At 48.2% G+C, this 25,710-nt stretch overlaps 6 protein-coding genes across 6 annotated transcripts; 2 read left to right on the top strand and 4 right to left on the bottom strand.

Moving 5' to 3' along the window:
* Positions 1-873: 873 nt before the first annotated feature.
* Positions 874-1,393, bottom strand: PtA15_12A330 (uncharacterized protein; the record flags this gene model as incomplete). The annotated part of the gene is made up of 2 exons (XM_053161928.1): positions 874-1,003; positions 1,065-1,393. The coding sequence occupies 2 exons, from the start codon at positions 1,391-1,393 to the stop codon at positions 874-876; spliced, it is 459 nt and encodes a 152-aa protein (XP_053025896.1).
* Positions 1,394-8,222: 6,829 nt separating this feature from the next.
* PtA15_12A329 (uncharacterized protein) lies at positions 8,223-9,772 on the bottom strand (the record flags this gene model as incomplete). The annotated part of the gene is made up of 3 exons (XM_053161926.1): positions 8,223-9,077; positions 9,145-9,403; positions 9,648-9,772. 3 exons carry the CDS (start codon positions 9,770-9,772, stop codon positions 8,223-8,225), a joined length of 1,239 nt encoding a protein of 412 aa, XP_053025895.1.
* A 294-nt stretch (positions 9,773-10,066) lies between these two features.
* Positions 10,067-11,844, top strand: PtA15_12A328 (uncharacterized protein; the record flags this gene model as incomplete). Its single annotated transcript, XM_053161925.1, has 4 exons — positions 10,067-10,271; positions 10,338-10,364; positions 10,444-10,995; positions 11,069-11,844. 4 exons carry the CDS (start codon positions 10,067-10,069, stop codon positions 11,842-11,844), a joined length of 1,560 nt encoding a protein of 519 aa, XP_053025894.1.
* Positions 11,845-12,721: 877 nt separating this feature from the next.
* Positions 12,722-15,018, bottom strand: PtA15_12A327 (uncharacterized protein; the record flags this gene model as incomplete). Its single annotated transcript, XM_053161924.1, has 9 exons — positions 12,722-12,726; positions 12,800-12,889; positions 12,990-13,293; positions 13,373-13,436; positions 13,513-14,138; positions 14,216-14,284; positions 14,384-14,534; positions 14,599-14,649; positions 14,738-15,018. 9 exons carry the CDS (start codon positions 15,016-15,018, stop codon positions 12,722-12,724), a joined length of 1,641 nt encoding a protein of 546 aa, XP_053025893.1.
* A 1,744-nt stretch (positions 15,019-16,762) lies between these two features.
* Positions 16,763-18,190, top strand: PtA15_12A326 (uncharacterized protein; the record flags this gene model as incomplete). Its single annotated transcript, XM_053161923.1, has 2 exons — positions 16,763-16,787; positions 17,166-18,190. The coding sequence occupies 2 exons, from the start codon at positions 16,763-16,765 to the stop codon at positions 18,188-18,190; spliced, it is 1,050 nt and encodes a 349-aa protein (XP_053025892.1).
* A 924-nt stretch (positions 18,191-19,114) lies between these two features.
* PtA15_12A325 (uncharacterized protein) lies at positions 19,115-24,813 on the bottom strand (the record flags this gene model as incomplete). Its single annotated transcript, XM_053161922.1, has 11 exons — positions 19,115-19,180; positions 19,244-19,534; positions 19,623-20,163; positions 20,249-20,421; positions 20,503-20,649; positions 20,737-20,870; positions 20,950-21,088; positions 21,170-21,279; positions 21,350-22,993; positions 23,085-23,356; positions 23,471-24,813. 11 exons carry the CDS (start codon positions 24,811-24,813, stop codon positions 19,115-19,117), a joined length of 4,860 nt encoding a protein of 1,619 aa, XP_053025891.1.
* Positions 24,814-25,710: the final 897 nt, after the last annotated feature.

Genomic DNA, 25,710 nt, shown 5'->3' with positions numbered 1-25,710 from the left:
CCAGCTGTTTAAAGACAGATCCCCCAGTGCAGAGAGGCCAGAAATGCGGACATGATTTCTGGTTCTGGCAGGATCAAGAATAAAAAAAAATAACATATGTATCTGCGGCATCTTTGTTTTCATTTTTGGGGATCGTATCATACACTAAACATACTGTAGCGGAACATTTGCGGTCTTGATATTCCAACTGACGTAAAGAAAAAAGTGGTTTAAAAAGAGCCAGTACTTCCCACTGTTCCAAATGCACGAGAAGGAATGTTTAGACAGGGGAGCAATCTGACGTCTGGCATAGCGCTCAAAGCCCGCTGGTCCAGGGTCTTTCAGCGCAGAGTCTTCTGGCCCCACGAGCATTTGTTTTCCAACGACTTCATAGTCGTCACTCTTTCTCAAAGAAACTCTCCATATACCCGCGCTCAATTGGCGTTATAGTCCTCTCATGTGCTTCGCTCGGCGCGGCTCCATAGCCGCATGGTTTGACGAAGCTGTGCGCGAAATTCGTGTCACCAATTTCCATGATGGGCCGACCGGACGGAAGGCAGGAAGATGTAATTTGGCAGGCATTGGAGGCCCGCGGACTCGGGTTCCACCGCATAACGAGATGGGCGCGCCTCCATGTCATAAGATTATATTGTATACCAAAGAGCGTGTATTAGGATTCAGCATTGGAAGGAAAGACAGAGGATTCTCGAATGATAGTAGTAAAAGAGATAATCATAATAGAAAGGAGGTTGAACTGGTTTCCTGTCAAGAAGCTCATAGCACAAGAGGGGGTCCGGGTGTTGATCAAGACTAGGTCAAGAAAAGGAAAATGAAATAATAAAAAAAGGATTACAGAAACGGAGAATTGAGAACGACTGATTGTCGAGTTGGCATTCAGAAATCCACATGAACGAACATTCCGGCAGGACAGTTTTTCCATTGGATGGGACCTTTAGTCGGCGTTCCTTCCTCCACCATAAGAGACGGCTGGGAAGTATGCTTTAATTTCTCGCATGTCGATGGTCTGGAAGGATAAGCGAATGGTGAGCGAGGCGTTGTTGTAAGCTGATGAAAGGAGGACATACGATTGATGGCAGTGATCATCTTTGATGGAGCAAGTCTTTGTGTCCACCCAGAATGTGGCCGTGCATTGCATCTTGTCGTTCAGGAAAAGGGCGACTTCCTTCTTCCCTCGCGTTCCAGGGGGGAACATCCTTTGCCACGGCACAGTCTTCGTCTTCCAGAGCATCCAGGAGAACCGTGCGCCGGCGTTGTGCCCGTGGTTGTTCTTCAAGGTGGCCGTGCAAATCGAGCCCGGGTAGCTTCCCGACCGTCTGATTATGCTCGCCAAACCTACGTCCATGCCGATCAGGCCAAGCAGACATAAAAGCAGAATCTTGCACGGTCCGTTCATTCTCGCTGCAGTTTCGGTGCAGAAATCAGGGGCGTCAGCTCAACATGGACAGGTGTGATCGAGCTGATTCACGCAAGCAAACAAGATCATGTACCTTGTGAAAAAAGTCGAAGTGGTGGTAGTAGGAGGAGAGTATAAAAAACTTTGACGCGAGTGAAGGATAAAGTAAATGTAGTATTACTATTCGCCTGACGAGGAAATTATGAGACGGATAAATATCTAGCAAGCAAGAGTGGTTGTGCTGGGAGGGGATGGAGGCTGATGGACACCAAAGAGCGGCACTCTTTATCGTAAACGACTGGAGGAGTACAGCAGAAGAAGTCCCAAGGACCCTCGAAGAGCCACAGCTGCTCAATACCGATTACCGGAACGTAAGCGGAGATGTGTTTGGTCCTTCAGCCTCACTCCGCGCGAAAATCCCGGCGGCCTACCGGCTAGCGCGCCGCCACATCCTTGCTGGGAACTATAGTGTGCAATAAACGTCCCCTGCCGGCCAATTAAAGCCCCGTCTCTAATCTATCAACTCATGTAGTGTCAAACTAGCTCGAACCAGATAGTACTGGATGCCAAGACCTCTTCTAGTGCTTAATAAGCCCAAGCCTCGCATTCCAGTACGAGGCGAAGCAGCGCCGCCTGAAACGGGGAGGGATCGAGACATTCCGTGCCAACGCTTCCTTCCGGGTCCAGACGCCGTTCGATGTCGGCGGTTCAGATGAATGAGAGGACCGGGAGACGCAAAGACACACGGCAGTTTATAATTGAGAAATGGCTCCCATCACTCATCGTTAGGGGTTCTAGCTCATCGGTAGAGCGCTCGCTTAGCATCCCGCTGAGTAGCATGCGAGAGGTACAGGATTCGACTCCCTGGTACTCCATATTTTAGACCACCCCGCCTCGGGCTTGCCCAGAAAACCACTGTGCACACCAGCTTCCACCGAGCTTGACAAAACCTCTGCGAGGAGGCGCGAAGCGTCTCCGAAGGAGAGGCTTTTACCTCTGATGTCACATCATTGGCCCTACAGACTTGATTTTTTCTTGTAAAAAGCAGTATTTTTTTTTGAAAAAGATTCAAAACTGTAGTTTGTGGTTTAAAAAGACTGACCAGACAGATGTGTACCTGCTATCTCATCTTTCATTCTATGTTTTTTTTAGCTTACTGCCCTCATAATTACTAGCCCAATCCACCTACTGTGGTGCCAGGCATTTTTGAGCTCAAAATTTGAAATTCCCTGAGCTTGCACAGGCTCAAAGGGGGCGAATTGGTTACAGAAATCCACCATGTAACAACATTTACAGGATGTTTCTTGCCAGAGGGTAGGGATAAAGAGGAGTTTGAAATGGGTGAAAATTAGCTAAGATCCTGGTGATTCTAATGATGCGAAAGGCACAGTGAGAATTGGAAGTATAGAGGGAGATATTGGAGAAATGGGGGAGTGTGGCACCCTCCCTGCCATTTGTCTCAATCCAGTAGGTCAAGACATGCCCCTTTAGAGACAAGTCCCTCTTTCAGAGGTTGCTACACTCCCACAAGGAGGGTAAACTTGTGTTCAGTTTGCTTCTTTACATCTTTTTGTGCTGGAAAAAACTGACTTAACTAAGCCTCCTTGGACTAGGGATGCAGAGCACCCCAATACAAAGCATCTCCCATTTCCAATGGGAGGCTTATGAGTCATCAGCATTTTTCCATGTGAGATCCACCAGGAAAAATCAATTGTCACCAGACATCAGGTGACATCAAGCAACAATGACTGTCACTTTTTTCCAGCTCTGGTGCTACCACAACTAGGCTACAATGGCCCCTTGGTTTCCCTACAGGGGGCTGTCCATGCGGCCAACTGTGCAGCTGGTGGGTAGCTCAGTGGACTGAGGCTGATTTCACCTGTAGTCTAGTGAAAGTTTATTTTTCCTGGTGAGAGCTTCAGAAAAATTGTGGCCTTTGGCCAACTTTTTGAACCAAAGTGACTTTACACAGTGTGAACTCATTTTGAGCCAGCAAGCTGAAGTGCAGAGGATATTTGAGCATCTCAGCTTCATTGTACTCCACAAATGATAGAAGGTACACCAGAGGGGAAGTCTTGCCCTTCTCCAGCACTTGAGTTGTGCAGAAGATATAATTCTGTATCTCAATCAAATTATCCACATGGAACTTTGGGCGATTTACATACACAGTTCTGGCCAAAAACCCAAAAATGAGAAACATTGAAAGGGGAAAGGGGGGGCAGTGTGAGGAGGCAAAATGTTCTGATTTGAACCAAAAGGGAGAGAAATTTTAGGCCTTTAATCTGGTACCACAGGTGTGAAGTATTTATCTGGTGAAGACAACAGAAAAGGGGGTGGGGAAAAACTCCCACCAAAAGGGCAGAAACCCTCAAACCAACATTTTGGGATTACCAGCAAGTCCCTCCTTTGGAGGTTGCTCTTTGCGCCATCCCAAGCCCCCGGGCCCTGCAAAGCCAGGGAATTTTGATAATTCAGGGAAAAACAGTGCGTTGTGAGAATAAAGGATGGTGGTATTTGAGGGTAGTACCCTCAATGACCATGACCAACCTTTTGATGACTGGAACAGGTTGGTCATTGCTTTTCCTGTCATCAAGAGGTCCTCCCATCAATGACCAACCTGTTCTGGTAATTGAGGGGATGAAATCTTGATGACTTATCCATTGCAGTTATCAAGGCCACCTTCTGATGAAAAAAAGCCGGGGTGGTACCTGGGGTACCCGCCAAGCCATGCCAGGTGCAGTACCAGGTCCCAAATTGGGCCAAAAAATCAGGGGGATACCCAGGTCTACTTTGACATTCTATATCATGAAGACTTGTCCAACATTTACATTTTTGTCTCCTGCCTAAATTAGATGTTAATTAATGACATGCCACCGTTGCCAGCAAGCGGCCAAGCAATATCTCAAAGTTTGTATGTATGTTTTTTTCAGGCATGAGGGGGACAGATTACCCAAATTCTGAATACACAGCTTGATTCAGAAAAATAGAAGCTTCAAATCCTTCAGACCAAAGCTTGACATGTCAAAAAATGTGGCCTGCAGCTGGTGAGGACATTTTCCACCACCAAACCTTGCAGATTCTCTCAGGCCAAACATCCTGATTAGACATGAGTCCTCTCCCTGCAGAAGAGATCTCAATGCTATGCATATTGACCAGGCCAAATGGGTGCTCCCCAGCCGCAGAGGGGCCAAGGAGTTAAATATGACTGTGTGTGTTGGTTGAGAGCTTTGTGGAAACATGTTGGCTTGGGAGAAGTTGAGTTTTTGGGCCCAGGATCTCTGGACATATGTGGCCCCATTGTACCATTATCAACAGGAGGGAAGTGGAGTGGAAGTGTCTTTGTGCTGAAAAAACATGCATAAAACAGAGGCTGAAGCGGGCCAAAGTCAGTGGTGTTGACCCTTGAAGCCAGAGGAAACAGTGACCTGCCCATGCTGTATACTGCTTGGTGTGCCCCTCCTTGGGCCAGATGCATGCATCTTGTGGAACACACCCGTTGCCCTGTCCACTTATTTCTTCCAAAAAAACACAAGGTAGATAATGCAAACAGCAGTGTGTGTGTGTCATTTTTGTGGAGGATTATTGGCAAGAGAGGGCAGTATTTAAACAAGAAGTTCTTGTGTGTGTGTAGAAGAATGGGAAGGAAGGTGGAGGGAAGTGTGTCCAAAACAAGAGAGAGACATATGTGCAAAAAGGTGTCCGCAAATGGGTCTAGATATCTCAGAAGGGCGAGTGAGCAGAGAGTGTGTGTGTGTTAGTGTCAGCTGTGGTGATGCCAAGAGCCGGGCTCTTCTAGCAACACAGGTTGGTGGAGAATGTATGAGAGGGTTAGTGAGGCTTTATATGGAAGAAAAAAGAAATGGAAATAAATAAAAACCAAGAGGCCTGCAAGCAGGGGTGGTTTGGCTCCCTCTGTGATGTAGCTGGGGTCTGGGCGCAGGGCTAGATGTAATCTGAGAGTGGATAGGGGAATGGGGCTGCGCATACTTCCACTGGTAAGAGATCCTTCCAAGTATCACTGCAAGAAAAACTCTAGAAAATTCTTGCAAGAATCAAGCACTGGTTGATTCCATGCACATTGTCTAATTTATGCAAGATTGAGTCTAAGGTACAAAAAACTAAGTACAGGAGTTGATACCTGTGCAAATTCCCCTTTCATGTGCACATAGCCCTTTATGTGCACATACCCCTTTCATGTGTGTATATCCCTTTCATGTGCATGTATCCCTTCCAAAATGTGTACATACCCCTTTCATCATGTGTTCATGACCCTTTCATGTTTACATGTCCCCTTTGAGTTTTTTAGATCCCTTTTAATACTCCTTTTATTGTTCAGGTTTACATACCCCTTTGATGATGTTTCATGCGCAAATACCCCTTACTGCACATATCTCTTTCATGCATAAATACCCCTTTCATGCATACATACCCCTTTCATCATGGGTACATATCCCTTTTATGTGTTAACACACCTCCTCACATTCCCCTTTCATGTGTACATATTTCTTTCATCTGCACATATCCCTTTCATGTGTACATACCCTTTTAATGTGATTCTGGCTGGATTCAATGGTGCATGGAGTGTGTAATAAATGAAAATAAAAGGGTGCTCAGGGGGATGCTCATTTGCCTCAGCCTACTGCATGAGCACTACAGCATGTTCAAGATTGAGATGCTGAACAAGGTACACACTCAAGGTGTTGAGGGTAACTTGGTGACACAAGACTAAGAGAGGTTTGATGGAGTGTCAAGGACTGAGTCCAAGTACAGAGAGTCAAAGCATAATTATCAGGAAGGATAACAGTAAGAAGAACAACTAGACTATATACATGCATAATATAGGCTAATTTGTGGGTGTAGAGGTTAGAAGCATACTACATAGGGAAATGCCAATACACTATCTCAACACAAGGTGCACCTGCATGGAATTTGGGTGCTTGACTCCAGCTTGAGCTGAAGCTTGATTGAAGCTTGCTGCATCTCAACTGCAAGCAGTTTCTAGAGTTTTTCTTGCATGTTGGGAGGGGAGAGGATAGGCCAGGGCTTGAACCAATGGTGCAACAAATACGATACATGTATTTGTATATGGCATGTATTGTATTGTTTTGTATAGCATATACATTGTATTTGTATTGTATTTTTTATCCAATACAATACAATGTATTGCCCTCCCCAAATGTAATATTTTGTGGATTGGCACAGTCAATATGTTTTTTTTTTTGAAATGTATTGTATTGTATTGGGTGGGTGACCAATGCAATACAAATACGCCAAGACATTGTGCACTCAAAAATTATGGTGTTCAAAGTTGGTTTGCATGATTTTATGCATGCATAAATCATAAAATCATAAAATCTTTTTGCAGGGGATATGACTGTCTGATTATGTAATACCAAATTTCCTCACCAAAATATTCTTATGATTTTATGATTTATGCATGCATAAAATTATGCAAACCAACTTTGAACACCATAAATAAATACAACACAATGCAATTGCATCCGTTGCACCGTTGCTTGAACACAGGATCCAGCCAACCAACACAGCTCTCCAACCAGAAGAGCCCGCCAAAAGCGGCAAGACTGATGTGTGGGTGCAAGCAGCTGCTCAGGGGAGCTTTTCAGGAAGAAAAGGGCCCTCTTTATGCAGCCATTGGCCGCCCGTAGCCTGGCTCCTTCTTGGCCAGCAGTGGTGGTGCTCACGGGATCAGCTGGTGTGGCTGTTTGCCGAAATACGTTCCCTCTGGTCTTGGGAGAGTATGTTTTGTGACAGTTCAAGAGGCACTTGTCAGTCAGCCATGTCTGGTGCCTGTCTGTCCCCTGTCATGTATCAGGGGACCAGACACAGGTGTGGGCCCCAAGGGTGCAGGAATAGCCATGTTTTTCTTATCAACTTATTGGGCTGTGTTGGGCAGTGTGATCATCACACAATAGATAACCACCCCATGTCCCTTTACATTAACATCGTTTTTTGGCCTGATCGTGTGGAAGCAAACTGGCACGCTTTGAGCCCGCTTGCTTCCGAAAGAGTATCCTAAAAAGATGTGCTTTACAACAGGGCTGTTCACGGACGAATTTCACAAGACTTGGGAGCCAATCTGAGGGGGTGTTTATGAGCAGAATGAGCAAGTTCTGGGAACCTGTATGCATGGAAGTGCGGCGGATGAATCCGTACCAATTTCCGTATAAGTGGTCCAGAAGCACCTGAAACTCCGCCCTCTAAAGGTACGCAAATTGGCGCCGTGACCCCCGCTGAGCGTGTGCCAAGCATGACGCTGTGCACCATCACGCGGCCAAACACGGCCGTGTTCTCCGGGGCGCGGAGGGCGAAAGGCGGGGAGAAATCGAGTCTATATGTACGAGTCCGATTGCGCGGCGGGGCGCGGAAGGCGCGGCGGAGGCGGGCCCCTGAGTCTATATACAAGCACGGAGAGGGTTGGGGATGAGAAGAGGCCCGGGGCTCAGCAGGGGCGAGTCAGCGGTACGGCGCCGCAGGATGATGGGTGGAGGAGGAGGGGGGGTCCTGGCCCGACGAGGACGGGTGATCAGGGGCCGGCGAGGACGGGACGAAGAGGCGGGTCCAGACGGACCAGACGGCGGCGTCGCAGCCGGGGCCGGGCTCGTGCTCGAGGCCCTCCGGGGCGGGGCGCGGGGCGGCCGGGGCGGGGGGGAGCCGCATGTGGGCGCGGCTGGTGGGCGCCGGGGCGGGATGGGCGGGGTCGCTCGGGAGCGACGCCGGAGGACGGGCGGGGCCGGGGCGCGCGAACAGGCCGTCAAAGGCCGCCGACACCGCGTGCGCTAGCTTGTTCGTCCGCGCCGTCGCCGCGTCTTCAAGGAACTGCAGCTGCCGGGTCAGCGGGGGCGGCCGGCCGGGCCGGACGGTCGTCCATCGCCCGCTCGTCCCGCTCGTCCTCCGGCTGCCTCCGCCGCCCACATCGTCCCATTCGTCGCCTGCTGTTCGGAGACATGGGGGTGGGCTCAATGTCTGAGCGGGCGTGGGGAGGGGGGGGCAGAGACGTACCTCCCGGGTCCGGCCGTGGCTGGGACGCGATGCGCGAGGCGCGAGGGACGGCGAGTTTCTTCTGCGAGTCGGGCGAGATCTGGGTGTCTGAGAGGCCGGTAGTGCGGGACGGGCCGGCGGAGGGGATGGCGATGGGCAGGGGGTGTTTCTTGGAGGATGGAGCGGGGAGGGATCGTTGGCGGAGGCTAGAGGAGGCGGGGGAGGGTTTGCGGGCGGGGATGGGGAGCGGGTCATCAGGGTGGGTGGAGGGGGATGGACGGGGGTCGGAGGGGGCGAGGGAGGTGAAGAAGCCGAGCTGGTCGGCGGGCACCCGTTCGAGGGCGGCGACGGTGGGCTGGGGCGACGGGGGGGGCGAGCCGTCGTTGGAGATGGGCGGGAGCTGGCCGAGCTGGGTGGTGTGCGGTGGGCGCGGGCCAGAGGAGGAGGCGGCCCGCTGGGCCAGATGGTCGGAGGAGTCGGAGGCCGCGCAGTCGAGCGAGGGGCGGTGCGGGAGCGGGGGCGGCTCGGGCTCGTGCTCCCAGACGAGGGCCTGGCCGGAGTCCTGCTCGATCTCGATCTTCTTCGAGGGGGGCAGGTTGCAGAGGCCCAGCGGGATGCGGAGGGTGGTTTTGAGGGTGAGCGGGTCGGAGGGCCACATGGCGTTGGCCTTGCGCAGGGCGGGGAGCTGTGGGCATGCAGAGGGGTGTTCAGCGGCTGGGGGGACGGGCGATCGGGAGCAGAGGGGACTGTACCGAGATGCCGTAGCTGAGTGCGATGCCGGGCAGCGAGTGGCCGCGCTCTACGCGGTGGATGAGCACGTCCCTGTCGCCCTTGATCCTGTTGGGGTTGTTGGCCAGGGGTGTTGTTGGCTGGGTGCTGGGCTGCTTGCCGTTGGTCCTGCTGGGCGGCTGCTTGGTTTTCCAGATCTGGCTTGCGGTGTCTGGGGTGTGCGGCTGCTGGTCTGCGGTGAGGCGCTTGAGGGTGGGCCTGGTGATGTCTGGGCTTGCATGGCTAGTCGATGCTTGTGGCTGTTCGGCGGCGGGGGTGGTGGTGGTGGTGAGTGGGTGGTGGGTGAGGGAGGCGGGCATGGTGTGGATGGGGGGAGTGGTGGGCAGCGGGGGAGTCCAGCTGGAGGGTGCACCACTCGGATTCGAACCCAAGCTCACTGCTGGGGAGCATATAACACCCAAGCTACGCCATGGCCTCGTTCTCTTGCTCAAGATTTTTTTTTATTAACAACCCACATCCCTCTCACACTGCATCAGCAATCGAAGCAGCAATCAACGAACGCTTCGTCTCGCCCACACCTGCGAGTTGCAGTAACGTCTGGCCGAAGCTGGGCAAGAAACGTCCAGACGCAGAGACCTGAGCTTCCCCCATTTTTGTGGCACAGCGCAACCAGCTCTAACATGCGCTAAACCTGATCTTCAAAAAAAATGCACTGATCTTACTCTCACGAAGATTCAAGCTGTCCAAGAATGTTCAGCTGCTGCACCTGGATCCTCTGCATTTCCCTGGGGGTTCTCCTCCAGCGACCCGCGCACGGAAGATGGCTAGATAAAAGGATGGAGTCCCAAGATATCCGAGGAAGGAGCTTGGCACATCTTGCAGGTTGAGTCTATCCTCGCGAGCTATGACCGAAGCTTCCAGCAGCACTGACTCGCACCTCAATCAATGCCATCAGCTGGAGGGCCTTGTGCTGATCCTGGTGGCACATCCGATTTACTAGGTTTAGACAAGGGATTGGGAGCATCTGGATCTGAGCTGCTCGCCTTGGGCTCCATAGTTCCTCAAGAAGAAGAATACATCCGAGTTGAAAGCCCGTTTGAACGGAGAGCCAAAGCAGTTGATGAAGTGTGGAGAGGGATGTGGGATCCCGGTGAGCTTGCACATCCTCTTCTTCAATCTTGCTCTCTGCAAGCTGACCTGTCTGCCCATCATCAAGACAGATATGAATCTATCATGAACAATTGTAAGTCACCTTTTGCCCCCCCCCCCCCCCCCAAATAAAAGGTAATTACCATATCCAACTGATTTATATGGCTTTTCAGTGACTGAGGAAAATCAAATGTGGATGAGTGTCATTAAGCTGTACTTGGTCAATTTGTCAGAGCAGTACGCGGAAGAGCTGGGCACGCTGGGGCGGCCGGATGATATGCTCATGAAGCCAGCAGTTGACAGGTTGTGTGGTCTTTTCACAGGAGAGATCGTGCCACTTCTGCTGGAAGGAAGCCCCCACGGCCAGGGCACAAATTCAGCAAGGGCACAGGAGGCAAAGCGGTCCACCGGATCAGCCTGTCTAGAAGCTGTGAACGAATGTCTCGCCGCAGATCGTCCCCAAGAACATTTCCACAAAACCGCATTCAGCCTGGTGGAAGCGGGCCTGCAGGCTCCGCTCATCCTCTACAGAAAACAGCTGATCACAGCGCACGAAGTGGGGGCCTTCTTCAGCACTGAAGGCGTCGTAAAGGCGGTCGGGAAACAGCTGGTGGATGTCTATGGAGAAGAGTACCCTCACTTCACGAGGTTCGTGAACTTCAAGCCTGACATGCAGTTCTTGAAACACGACTTGAGGACCGTCACTATGCATTGGTGGCTCAACAGTGAGTAGAGGATTGCATCTTATTTCCTGTTAGGGGATTGGAGACTTACACAACACCTTTTTCGAATAAAAAGTGCTGGACACACCCACGGAGGGGAGAATTCTTTACAGATCAATGCAAGCACTGTTCTCAAAGATGGGCCTCCGCGAAGACAGCCAGGACGGAATCTCCTCAGCCACATGGGAAAGATTCCGCAGTGATGAGTTCATGGATGAATTCCGCTGGAAAGGGACCGTCCCCTCTTCTGCAGTGGGCAACAGCGACTCCATGATCCCCTATCTGCTCAACCTTTTCACGCAAGCATCCCGGACGCACGACGTGCCAGAATTTCTGGCAGACTTTTGGGTTGTCCGCTTTGTGCTCCGCTACCATGCCGGCAACATGCGTGAAGCGCTGTTCAAAGCAGATGCAGAGCTCAAGCTCCAATACGAGGCAACAGAGACCCTCCTCGGATTGCACGCTATCCTCAACCGGGCTTGCGCCCAGCAATGGTGGTTCCAGTGGGACCAGAAAACCGTCCTCGTCCAAAACGCGGAGCGGATCCAGAACTTCAGGCTCCCAACCGGTAAAAGAGAGGCCCAAAAGTACCTGGAAAGCCTTGCTTCCCTCAAGAGCCTCCTAGGGGAACTAGAAGTGGAAGAAGGACTAGTACATAGATCTGGGATTGCTGCACTCTTAGGGCGCTTCCAGGAAAAGGAAGCCACCTCTCTGGTCTTGAATGATTGGCTACAGCCAGTGGAATATACAACAGTCAAAACAATGCTTCCAGTATTGAAAACTTCACGCCGTGAGATCTTTAAAGAGCTGATCAGGGTTTTGAGTTACCGCTTCACACATTCATTCAAATGATTTTATACTCACATAAAATGAAGATCGTGTCAATCTGTGTCTCTGGAGTCTTCCAAGCAGAATCCCTATCAGACATACCTCCAAAATCAGTGGGATTCTGATTGATTCCACCTTGTTTTTGGTAGATTCAAGTAAAATTTTATTTCCCTAATGTTAGCATAATCTTTCTTCCAATTTCTCTCAGAAGGAAAACAACCTGCCTGGAAAGACTCAGTTTGTATGAGATATACCTTCATTTTTAAATTTCCAATCCTTGATCATCTTTTATTTATCAAAAATCCTTGGCTTTAAATCAGATCCCACATAAATAATTTGGAAGGGATCTTCTTCATGGTGTATGCAGTCACTCTCAGTTGATGCATCATGCTTCAACATCAAGTAAGCCCCCACTGTTTGCCCACATGGTTCGAGACCTTCAGTGTAACCCTCATTTCAAGGGATAAAAGAGGTTAATCCATTTGTCACTTGCTTCGAGGTTCCAACCCCGCGCCATTGCATTGGTTGAAAAGAGCTCAACTGAAACCAGAAATCTCAAGCTATATATCCGACTTTCTGTAGCAAGTGCTTTGCTAAAAATGAATCAGGTCACAGCAAAATTAACAGCCACAAAGCTCCACAAGCCCATTTAGTACTATGCTAAAGTTGTATTTTACGGTACCAATACCACTTGTTATTGGCCCATTTTAGTTTATGTAGTAGCTTAGCAAGCCCAATTGGGAACAAGGGTCAGGCAGCTCGAATCACATGATATCTGCAATACCATGAAATAAATAAAAAATCTAAACAAACAAGGAGAAACTTGAATAGGTTTTGATGGGTTTATGATTTTATGATCTATGCATGCATAAACCAACTTTGAACACCATAAATAGAAACATCAAACTGGGTAGGAGCAAACACATGGGTAGGGTTGAGGTCAGCCGAGTCAATTGTTGGGGAATCGATGCAGACTCACAGTGCTCTTTGTGCAGCTCGAACTTGATGGTACCGCTGCTGACCCTTGAGCATTCTTCTTTTAGTTGTTTCGCCAAAGCATTCGGCCCGCCTGTCATTTTTTTTTTTGAAGATAATCAAGCTCAGCATCAACGACTGCTGTTTTTATTCATTGAAGCTTGGTCACTGCTTCATCTTTTGAGGTCACTTACAGTAGAAGACACCGACTCTAGTTTCTAAGCTGGCTTCTTTTCCAGGAAGCAGGCTTCCATTTTCAATACCACCTTTCACCTGGTTGAAGAACTCGGGGAAGTTTGGCCGGCCGAAATGAGTCCGTGACTTGAGACCGGTGAGGGCATCGTACTCCGCCCCTGCATTGTTGATGGCGATGTTTGACACCGTATCTGCATCAAGCTTACCGGTGAGGTACATATCCATCCTCAGAAAGCGTGGATCGGTTTGGATGTCCTCCAAGTTTTGTAACAGAGCTCGAAACCAACCGAAAGCTGCGATGTCCTGATCAAGTGGTACCAGATAAGATAACGACTGGGGATCTTGAGGAGCCGGAAGGTATAAAAATTGAAGGGGAGCTCACCTTGTTGATCCAAATGAAGTGAACACGGCGGAGGGCCCCAAGACGACCTTTCTGCTGCATGTAGCTGGAGAGAGGAAAGAAAACATCCACTATCAAGGAGTGCTCTTGAAATCACGATGCATCAAGAACCAGTAACTGACTAGATATTTTTCAGGATACTACTGAAGGGAGTTACACCAATGCCAGTTCCAACCAAGATGGCCATTTCACAATTGAAAACGTCCTCGGCCGGAGCTCCATAGGGACCATCAATCCGAATCATCGGCAGTGAATTTACACGAGCCCCGGTGATATCGACAAACGAACCATTGCGAGCATCTTGGCCGCTCATGCCGCCCTTGGATTGATCCGTCAGGCTGGAGGCAAGCTGGGGTGTTGCTCCAAGCCGTTCTCCTACCGCTTTCGTGAAATCACCCACTTGGCGAATGTGAACCGAAACATACGGGTCATCGGGAGCGGAGGATATGGTAAATGGATGCCACTGCCAACGCGAGACGTCAGGCATTTGTAAAAAGAGCCACTGGCCGGCGACATATTTGAAACTCGGCTTCCGGATTCGGATCTCCATAGTCCCCGATGGATGCAAGAGCACACCGACGATTTGCGTCTTTCTGCGCGCTCGAACCTCGCGCCAAACACGCTCGATGAAGTAAAGAGTTCCGGAAATAACGGTAAAGCGGACCGTGTTGTACGCGTAACATTCTACTTCTTCTCCTGGCAGTGCTCCTCGCACAAAGCAGCCCACCGAATGGGTGTAGAGCCCCAGCTATCGTTCGAAACGCACACTACTGATAAACACTCTGATATTCTTCAATGCGAAAAAACATCAGGGATTCCACTCACCATCCAAAAAAATGCCAAATGATGAGTATACCAAAAGGCTTCGAAGCATTGCTTCCGAATTTTGTGGTGCTTGAAGCAACATAAAAGGTATCCCGCATCAGTGAATGAAAGTCTAGATCATATCCCATCGGATGGGAAAGGAAGGACATGTGGATCTTAAAATCTTACAGCGGTGGTATACATCAGGACCATGATTAACAGCATAACATGGCCGGTGACGCCTCCAGGCTCAGTGTAATGGATGCCAATAGCAGTATTAGGTCTGACCTGGGTTTTTTCAACCATAAACATGTTGACATAATGCGCTGTAACGTGTAGCCTACAATATGGCAGAATCCTCAATTCTCGAGATCAAGGAGTATCATTAATTCAATAATACTAACATGGAAAAGAAAGCTGTTGCGTAGGCCACCTGACGATGGAACCAAATGTTCCTATGTAAGAAAATTGTGCGTCAGTGAAGGGTTTATATAAACTCCCAGAGGAAGATCACACCAAGTCCCAAGTGGTCAGACACTCAACTCGTCTAGTGGCATGAGCCATGCAAGCTGAGGCCTCAGGATTCTTATAAGATTTCGACAGACAGGTAAGAGAAGCAAGAAGCCATCGACTCCGAGGACTATTCCAGCCCCTCTGGAAGTCCATACCGAAAACTTCAACAAGTTCAATACCCATAGTCTTTCATTCGAGACTTGAGACCACCATCCGTAGGCGAAAACCGCGGCGTGGCCTCCCCAAAAGATAAGATTGAAGACAAGTCTTCGGCCGCTAAGCTCACGCACTAGAAAGGACTCGTTTCCCATTGGCAAGATCGATCCCGCCGGGCCTGATATCCAGGATATAGATTAGAGGCTGAAAATTCCGACCGAGCAGTTTGAATTTTCGTAGTTGCCCTGATGCAAGTGTTTTTGATGAGGAGCCCGCTCCGGTATGATCAAACTTATTTTGAAGATAGAGCAACTACAACCGATTTGACTGATAAAATCACACCTGTCCGAGCATTCCTCGAGATCGATGTATGGCTTCTCCGTTGGCTTTCGAAACGGTAGGTGCAGAGAAGCTTGATAGAAGAGCAACAGGTAAGATGTAGTGATCTGCCGAGTCAATAGAAGTTAACCTCTGGTAAAAAATTCCCGGACTGGCGATAACATATCGACTGGCTCTGGGATGGGAAATCAAGAGGAAGCAGTGATTAGGACATTCTTCAATTCATCAACGCTCTCCGCGATACGAACAATGCTATGTGGCATCCAAGGGAATCCTCAATACGTTGACGCTCTCGTTAGCTTTGTTCAATCATTAATCGTTGTCGGGTCCGCCGAGGGCTCGGAAGAGCTTTGTTGCGCAAACACCTGGCCTGCTGATGGCGGTGATACATGGTAGCTTTGCAACCGGTGCGAAAAATATAGGGCAATGTAATATAGATATTTATGTATGATGATAAATATGTCAGTAGCTCCAACAGCTTTCAGTTCCTTCGGGACCCCGCGTGTCCATGACACGCTCTCCAGACTCCGGAGGGAGGGGGCACTTCGCGCCCAAAGAAGCTTTATGTAGGGCAATGCCCCTTATTCCGGTTTATGTTGGTTTTTGAAGTACATATTTACTTCCAAGTTCCTGCAGACCGCATAACCTGCCGGCATCAATGATCGGTGGTCTCGGTCGTGTCATGTATTTTTTCACAGCGGCGTCGCGACGGACGCACCCAGCACTTCCCGGTGTCGGTACCGGTTGTCTCGCGGTAGTGCCGACCCTAACTTAACACAAGTCCCCCACTTCGGAGGGCCCTGGTACAGCCTGGGCTGGCGCGAAGCGCCCTCGCGCGAAGCGCGACCTCCGAAGGAGGACGGAGAGTCCCTTCAGGACGTGGGGGTCCCCCCCCCCGGAGTCAAGCGGCTTACACAAACTATTGCCCCCGCGACTCTCTGCAACATGGCGGTTAGCACCTTCGTCACCTGGCAGCGGCCGAGCATAGCAAATACTGTATCTCCCGTTTCTAACCAGAGGTCCAGCCCCAGGATCTCTGCCAGCGCGAGGTGCGCCTCCTGCCCACACTCGTGACTGGATTATTATCAAAGGGTCTATCATGAGCATGTTCAACGCAGGACAAAGTTGAATACTTCGGCGAGAAAAAAAACGAAAAGAAGTTGAAGAAGCCCATAACCTTTGAATGCAAGTCATTGAGATGGCGGGCTGGTCTAAGCTATTAGTGAGGCATGTTGACCCTAGCCGCAAAGCTCAATCATAAATGATAAACCCAACTCCAAGTCACCGAGTTATTCTTATATTTTTCAGATCTCTGCCGCCCCCGCAGAGATCCCCAGATCTCCAGGCTTAGGAGTTTTGCGACATGAGTGACGAAAACTGGATGATAATAATCAAGCCGAACGGGCTTGTAGCCACTTCTGGACGCTTATCCCGTGAGGAGATCCAACCAAGCGGTTTGAAACAAAAGACCAAGACCGACTAATCAGGACCCGGTCCCCAGCCGGGTTCTCCCCATTCGCAGGCTTCGATCTCGCCTGAAAAGCTCCAGCCAACCGCCCGATGATGTTGGCCTGCAAAGGAACGGGTGTGTGCCTAGTTTCGAGTGGGCTTGCTACCGTAAAAAATTGCACTCGTATTCAGGCCAAGGTGAACCTCCGAGTCTATATTAAAATGAGCTCTTTCTTTCCCCTCCCCTCCTTTTTCACCATCCTACCCGTTCAGCTCTCAACCCTTGACTCGCTACCCTCAAACACAAACACTTCATCCTCACCTGTTCTCTCACACCGTCTTCTCCGCTCACTTCGAACTCTAACCGCGACTGTTTCCTCTGGCACGCCTTGTTTGCTTTCGATCTTTGATAAACTTGAGAGGTTTGACCGCGCACCTTGTTAGTATCTCTGACACTTGAGTTTGTTCCTTGGTATTCTCTCAATAATTGATTTTTTTCTGGATATCTGGTTAGTCAGTGGCAACTCTTCACTACTACGAGTAGCGTCACCAGACATGGCTTCGAGTTTAGAAAGCTTTCCAAACCCATCTCCACCCAGACCTTCGGTCAAAGCCCCCCTCGGTCACAGTTCTATTCGAGCCTCCTCCCAAACAGAGAAACTTGAAAGCCGTCGAGGTTGCGCTAGACACCGCCATTATTCCATCCACATCCATCCGCAGGCCAAAAAAAATTCTGGTACCTCTAGCCCGCATCCAGTCCCTCATCTCGGCCAATCTGGACAGCAACACGTTTCCACTCGACTTGCCCAAGTGCAACCAAGTCGATTTTTTCAAGGCGTTCTTCCTTCACGACATCAATTGTGCGATCTTTTTCATCGACCAGAAGAACAAAAGACCGTCAACGCCAAGGAAACTTCAAGGCTGCTATGGAAAAAGAAAACCAAAGCTGTCCACAACCCCTCTCATTCTCGCGCACCACTGGCTCCATGCCTCTCGTTCCCCGTCATGGTCTTGTCTTCAATTTCTCGACTCGGCAGTGGTGACTCGATCAAAATCCTTCCCAAATTCCAACGCCCCAATTTTCTTCAAAACAAGAGCGCATCGAAGGCAAAGCAAGAGCGTGTAAACTTTTCACCGTCAGCATCCCGCTCCCCAACCATCCAGAAGGCTGTCGATAGGTATCGGAGTCAATGTCACGAGGATGATAAGGAATCCCTGACGGCCTTTCTCAAGAATGCCGGGGACCATTTGGATGATGAAGACAATGAAGATGAAGATCAATTGCGAAACCCAGCCAAGGCAACTCTCAATTTCTTTAAAATGGTTCCTCGCGTATCAGAGCACCCACATCCTACGCGGTCCTCATCGTTTGGATCAAGTCATAGTTCGTCGTCCAGCGATTCAAGTCAAAAAATCTACTCGCCTGCCTCCCAGACTGTTTCCGGTGTAGCATCATCCAACCAACATTCTTGCAATCGTGCGCAACATCTTGCCAATCGCCACCAAAGAGGTTCTGGATTGGACTTTTTGGAATTGTAACTTTCATTCTGTTTTCTCCTCTACCAACATTCTTGGAATCGTGCGCAACATCTTGCCAATCGCCACCAAAGAGGTTCTAGATTGGACTTTTTGGAATTGTAACTTTCATTTTGTTTTTCTCCTCTACTCAGTTTGTTTTTGTTGGTTCTTTTCCTCCCCGTTACCTCGTCTGTTTCCTCTCCAATCCGTTTATATTTCAACCGTCGTATCTCGAATGACAGAAACTTTTTCAAGGCAGCAAAAATAATAATGATCTTAATCTGATTATAACAGCTTTTATTGAGTAGACTCCATCTAATCATTCCTTCCCGAGAGAAGGGTTCAGCTGGCTCATGAGGCTAGGCTTTGCTGACAGGAGATCATTATACAGGGCCATCTTTCACCTGGAATTTTATAAGCCATCTATAGGGAGACAGCCATGTCTTTCATGTGTTACCGTTTTAGACTATGTATGTATATTTCCAGGGAGGGGAGAAAAAGACACCTCACCTAGGATGCAAAGTTTCAAATGATGAGAAGATTGCTGAATTTGTCAGTCTATTTATGAAAAAAGGAAGAGATTTGATTGAAAGGCAAGAACAGAAGGAAGTGGAATGGACAAACAAGATTTGCTGCTACATTTCATCCAATCTTACATTCTTTTCTACCACAATGAAAAGGGATCGGAAATCATTCTCAGTGCAAACTGGACTGATGATTTGATATGAGCATGTCGTTTGCTCGCAAGACTCCAACAGTAAATGATAATCATCATTAGAGAAAAAAAAACATGTAGCAAAAAGTAATAATGTACGACACAAGAATGAGAATAAAAAAAGGTTATAGATCATGCTTTGTTTGAACAGAAAGAAGAAAGATCTAATGGAAAATGAAGGATGAACAAGCTTGATACAATTGCGATTCATTTGGTTGGTTGTAAACATGTTATTCCGGATGATCAGAATGGACGGTCTGATCACGAAGGGCATTCGCCTGCTTGTTGGTAGAACCCTGAGTGTTATCCATGTCGATTTCGTTGTCGTCGTCGGTTTCGTCGTCGTCGTCCTCCAAGACCAGCGCATGCAGTTCAATAAGACACTCGTTGTAGATCCGTTTACGCTTCTCGATTGACGGGCTAGTGTGGTCGTGAAAATCGTCTGGGAACTTCAGCGAAGCTCTGCTACTCGACTCGGTATCATCCTGTCGCGTGCTATTGCGTTGGGTTTCATCCACGTGCTGGTGGCCGATCACAGATGACGTCCGGGCCGCCGCCGGGCTCCTGTCGTTCAGACAGAGCAACTCTAGCAGTTGTCGATATTCTTCGAATTTGTAGTTATCTCCCCTTCGGATCGATCCCATCACCGCCTAAATTTACAGAGTAGTCGATTGGAAGATCAAAACCCTGGTCAATATAACTACCAATTAATTGATAACCATGCTTTCGATCACTCACCTGAGGACCCTTGGAAGCAATCTCCCAAAACTTCCTGCACCTCTCAAAATTCAGATCAAGCGTGAGAGATGATTTTGCATCGATGGGCAAAATAATATTCGAATCCATCTGAAGATCGTTTGATGGTTCTTGAGGATAGAGGAGACGGTTACTTAACAGGACCGATTTCATATTTTGTTGGAGAGCGATCGCGTTTTTGGCCAACTTCTTAAACCCGATCTCGTTGGCGAGCGAGAGTTTCTTAACATTCGATATCATTAGATCGTCAATAAGGTTGACGAGGCCAAGAAAAGGGAACCTTCGATCTTCAGTTCGCACGAGATTCTTGAGGATCGAGCTTTCCGAATAACTGCTGATCAGGCTGTTGAGTTCGATGATCTTCGCATCCGGCTCGATTGAATCTGAGCGACTCAAGAAGTAATTTCCTCGCACAAACGTTTGCTGGATGTGATAGTAGGTTTCCAATCGAAGTTCGAGATGCATCGTGAACATGATCGTTTGTGCCAAAGCAGAGAATGACCGGTGGACCATTTGAAATCGCCTGAGCTCAATAAACAAGCCCAGTTGATTGTTTTATTAGTTGATATTGCCCCCCTGCCCTTTTATTTTTGAATTGAATTACTCACCGCATCAATGAATGGGTCAAAGGCATCTGAAAGCTTGCTTTCTTGGCTGAGGGTCCGAACTCTTTGGACCATTCGGCCTCCAATTGGTCAATCTCGAGACGGGATTCCCCTTCTGCATCTGGGATTGGTTTGACTGTACTACCCAGTCGGCGAATAAAAGACATAAATGATAGCTATCCGAGTAAAATGATTAAATATTGCAATCAGGATTCTCTCCCTAAATTCGGGTAATTGATGATATGACGGATACTGACTAGAGTGTTGTAAAGATGAGCCAACGCGGCAACTTTCTTAGAAGACTGGATTAAATCAATCGGCGCTAAATCAGCTCGAGACGTCAGGCATCGTTCCTCTCTCTTGCACAGCTTCTTCAGTAGCTTTTTCGTACTGTTTTTGTCTGTCTATGGATACGATTGGAAACATATTAAGCCCCAGGGTGCTTTATTCCCAAAATTATGAAACATAACTTGAAAGAGGAGCTGACTTACCGAAGACTTCAATAGGTTCAAATGCTTGATGATTTCTGGTTTCTGAGCCCAATCGGCTGCAAGCTTGAGATTTGCGTGAGGGTTAGTCTCATCTATTGTTGCTGCAGTTTCCGTCGATTCTCGAACGACCAACTCTAAGAGCAAAAAACAATCTAATGGTAAGACGTGGCAGTTGAGCCTGAATGGTGAGATATATCATTGGGAAGAATGAACCTTTAAAGCGTTCGAGACACTTTTGATAATATTGCACCACGATACTGATCATCAGTCGGCCATACTTCTCTTGATGAAATGACGTGGATTGCAGCAAGCCGACTAGACATTCAATTAGTGCCACTATAGCTCGAAGTGACTGGACCTTCAAATCAGTATCGAGACATTGGGTTGCCAAGGAGACAGTATAAGGACACGTAAACAGAGGTTTGGGCCTTACTTTGGCAATGGGCACATGCGAACTCTGCTTCTGTCGGTTTGATACTGAGTTAATGGCCGGCGCGTTAGTTTCATGTTGCTGAGATGTGTCGTCTTGAAATGCATCAGGTGCTGTAAAAGGAGTGGTTCAGTTAGCATTACAGAAAATCCGGAGCCTAAGAAAAAACAAGTCCTTACGGACCATTGACCGAGTGTTCGAACATATAAATTACTTTTTCCTCTAGTTGAGGTAGAAAAGTGTGTAAAACAAACTCGTCTAGGAACCCCGAAAATCCACCGAATTGGGCCAGATTCATCTGGGCATTCTCGTCCCAATCCTCACGCGTGATAGAAGTGAGACCGGTTTCATCAGCCCCAGAGATGGGAGCAGATGAATGTGAGGGGTCATCATTTGAGACCATGACCACACCACTCGGCAAGACTTCCTTGGCCCGTTTCAGAAACTCTAAGGTCGGCTTGAATAAGTGGGCGATATGGAATGCGTCCGGCTGGACTAGCAACTTATGAGTACTGTTCCCACGTGCACCCGAGTTGTCATCGGTCATCATCACCCCGGTTGTCAACACCACTGCGCCATTTGCTTGGAGATTTGAAGCTGTTGAATCGAGCACCAATCCAGGCACGGAGACCTTCAAAGCCGAATATAAATTGGCCTCGTGTGCCTTGAAATCCTTCTGTGTTTGCTTGGCACCTGCATCCTTGAATTTGAACAGTTGTTTGTTCGAATCTTTCCAGGCCGTATTCGCATTACTTGTCGAAGTGGTTCCACCAAGGCCGATTTTCAGGACCTCTGCGATAGATGCCATCGGGTTTCGAGTGGTGGAAGTAGTCGCAGAACTTTTATTGATCGAGTTTGCTTGCATTTTGTCTGTACTTGCAAACTGATCGTCTCCCGACTCCGTCAAATACGCATGGATCAACGCTAGCAATTCACTCTGGATAGGTTTCCAAACCTCTAGTAATGAAAACAAAACCAAGTTAGATTCCATGCCTTCTTCTTTGAAACTCTTCCGTTCACTGATCCGCAAGGAGACCTCGTGGAGGACTCTGAAAGACTGTAAGGTGGCGTCAAACTTAGAATAAAGTGTCCAAAAAAAGTCTTGAAGGATGTGAATGACCGATTCTAATTCCCTCAACTCGTTATTATTTAGTTTGAATAGAGAGAACCGTTGATTTGCCCGAATAGACGTGGACTTCAGCTCTGGGTTTCCAGGCGGTGATGCTTGACTGGTGGTAATCATCAAGACAATCATGTTCATGTTGCTCTTCAAAGCGTTTTTGTTCGTAGATGAGGATCGAAAGAATCGTTTCGTATTCTCGTGTCTTTCATCAACTTCATTCAAAGTACTCTCGACCAGTGTATAAACTTCGACAGGAACCCGTTGAAGGACGGTATCAAGACCTAGACTGAGTTTTCCAAGAACGGCGAAACTTTCAATCAAACTCTCGATATACTTGAACGAATCTAGTTCAGGATTGGCGGACTGGTTTCTTCGCTTGTTGGCGGCCATTCCACCAGTCGATGTGGACACCTTCCGGGCGTGTTCAGTGCCCATTTCAGAGTGAAGAGACGTAGAAGAAAGCTCTAAAAAGAGATCAGCTTCTTCTACGAGTGGATTTGATTGTGGCTGTGTCATGAGGTCGTTTAAGTAATTTCGCAGGTAAGGTATTGGGCTAGAGGGCCCATTGCAGTTTTCCGTGTTTTTGTGCTGTCTAGATGACGCTGAAGCATGATACGATGATGGATGAGCGGCTGTGGGATCCGAGTCAAAAGAGAAACCAAAGGGGGCTGTAGCTGACTCATCGGGTGTCTGAATTACTGGCACTAGAATGAAATACCGAAAGTTCAGAGAGGGTTGCATGACAAAGGTTCACATCATGAAAAAAGGCAAAAAAGAAGAAGAATGAGTACTGACGGGTAACTTGACCTGGTCGATAGGCCCGCCACTTCGAGTTGCAAAAGTAGTTTTTGAGGTACAGGTGATTGTGCAATTCTTCGATCAACATCTCGAACATCACAGATTCTTGATTGACCAAATAACTCCGTAAGTCGCTCAAACCACCAATTTCAGCTAGCTCGGGCTTGTTAATAACCTTCAAGGACCTTACCAGGAGGACAGTTGCAGATAGAAAACTTTTGGATGATATCAAGCCTTCGAGCCTTTCAGGCACTTGCTTCAGCCGTTCACTGCGCCATGTTTGTTCGAAAGAGGGAATAAAAACGTGATCAGGCGAGATTCGACTTCAAGGTGGAAGAGTGATTGGTGTGAGGATGACGTGAAATATCAGACTACGCGCGCACATGGTATCCATCAGTTTCAGCATTTCCCGCAGTACCTCCCTTCTTGCTTGAAGTACTTTCATTTCGGTCCCTTTTCCACCCACGGCGTTGTTGAAGGCTGATGATGGGCTACCATTGCCTAAGGTAGCCCTACATTCCACCAATTTCGATTTGAGCTCAGCCACCTTCTTATAGTTGCTATCGACACTAACTTTGGCAAGCTTGTAACAATTGACTGATGCGTCGAATTGGCGGTAATTTCCCTGGATCGTCAATTGTAAGGCCTTCTCAAGTTCGGCTTTGAGTTGAAGAAATGCTGATAGTGAAGGTACCATGCCACCCTTCTTATTGATCATATCCTTGGCTCTACTCGCAGACTTTGCGAGCTCCGGATTCTCGCTGTCTAGGAGGTCTAAGGCTAGGCCAACGGCTGAAAAGGGGACGGTAGTAGAAGAAGTAACCGAGTATCCAAATGGTCCATCCTGGTTCGAGGATCCGGCAATTCCGGTAGCATCCCAGGAAAGCTTAATTTTCTGGAGTACTCGTTCGATCTCTCCAAAGCCGGGTGTGCGGGGATATGATTGATCGTGGAACATGCTGGGAATCATGCGAGATTCGGATTGATCCATGGGAGGTGGACTGCGAACAGTACGTGCTTTCTGATTAGATCGTTTATCAGCTTGAGTTGAGAAGGCTTCGATGATATTGCGGGCGCCATGCATCCTCTTGGCATCTCTCAGATCGTTTGCTGATAATAAGTCACGGTTTCCCTCGTTATCAAATGATCCAGTGGAAGAAGCAGTTGATGGACGTTGCTCATTATCATTCAAAAGACGGTTGCGAGGCTCAGAAGGATAACCGTCATCTCGTGCTCGATAATTTCGATCAAGGTAACCATTCCCATTTTCTGGTATTCTTGAAGTTGAATTGGGGGCACGTGCCATGTCCGGTCGACTATTGATGGCTTGATAAAGTTTGTTGCTGCTCCCACTAGGCGTTGGGCGAGGAAGGTTGGTGCTAGCTAGTCGGTTAGAGGAATCGGAACGGCCACGAGTGTGTTGGTAGCGAGCTTCATAGGGGGCACCTTGAGGTGGTGCTGGTGAGGAATGCTTGGTTCCACTTGAGTTTGCGACAGAGGATGGATTACTGACGATGATACCAGGTTGTCGGGCAGCACTGCGTTGTGGTCTCATGGGCGGTGCCGAACCAGGGGGCAGGGATGGGTCTTCTCGCTCTCGGAAGTCATGGGCAGACGTGAGTGAAGCCGGTGATCGAAAACCTTGCTGAGGCCTTGCTGATTCACTCGGTTGGGCATTGGGTGGTGTCTGCTGTTGGAAGGCTCGGAGATCGCGCGCACGCGACATGGTAGACTAGGGATACCAATCGAACTGGATGGGATGGAATCAAGTCACGATACAAAGGCTGTCAACGCAAGTTTCTCGGTCAGTAACGCTGGATAAGTTTGTGCAGAAATTAGATATGAAAAAGGAAAGTTGGACATACTTTTACTGACTGGATGATTATTTCCAAACCTCGCAGAGAGACGATATTGCCGGTCATGATAGTGCTGGGCAGATGCTTGGCGATGAGGGAGCCGCGTGACAGCCTCGATTACGTAAGCCGGTGACACTCCATCCGGTCACGTCGCCGACAGCTGCCGGCCGCCTCGCGCAACGCGCGACCTCGCGCGACCATCTTGGTGAAGCTCTGTATTTTATGTAGGATTTTTTGCAGATGAAACAAGTTAAGGTGTTCAAATATGGTATTCAAAATTGCATAAGATTTTTTTACATAAAATCATAAACTGCAATTTTGGCTGGGAGATGTCACTTTAAGTTTCATGCACGCTGACATCTCCCAGCCAAAATTGGCTTTGTGATTTTATGTAAACAGTGGCATATGCAATTATGGTGTTCAAAGTTGGTTTGCATAATTTTATGCATGCATAAATCATAAAATCATAAAATCTTTTTTGCAGGGGATATGACTGTCTGATTATGTAATACAAAATTTCCTCACCAAAATATTTTTATGATTTTATGATTTATGCATGCATAAAATTATGCAAACCAACTTTGAACACCATAAATTTTGAATACCATAAAAGTTGAAATCATAAAATTTTCAATGCATAAAATCATAAAATCATAAAACTTTCAAGTGATGATTTCATATGTATCATTCTAGAAATGCTGCTCTAATTTGAGTGCTTGGGTGCAACATATTTTTTTCAGCTTAGATTTTATGATTTTATGGTGTTA

This window comes from Puccinia triticina, chromosome 12A (genome assembly GCF_026914185.1).
Source record: "Puccinia triticina chromosome 12A, complete sequence".
NCBI lineage: Eukaryota > Fungi > Basidiomycota > Pucciniomycetes > Pucciniales > Pucciniaceae > Puccinia > Puccinia triticina.
This window is presented reverse-complemented; position numbering and strand designations above follow the sequence as displayed.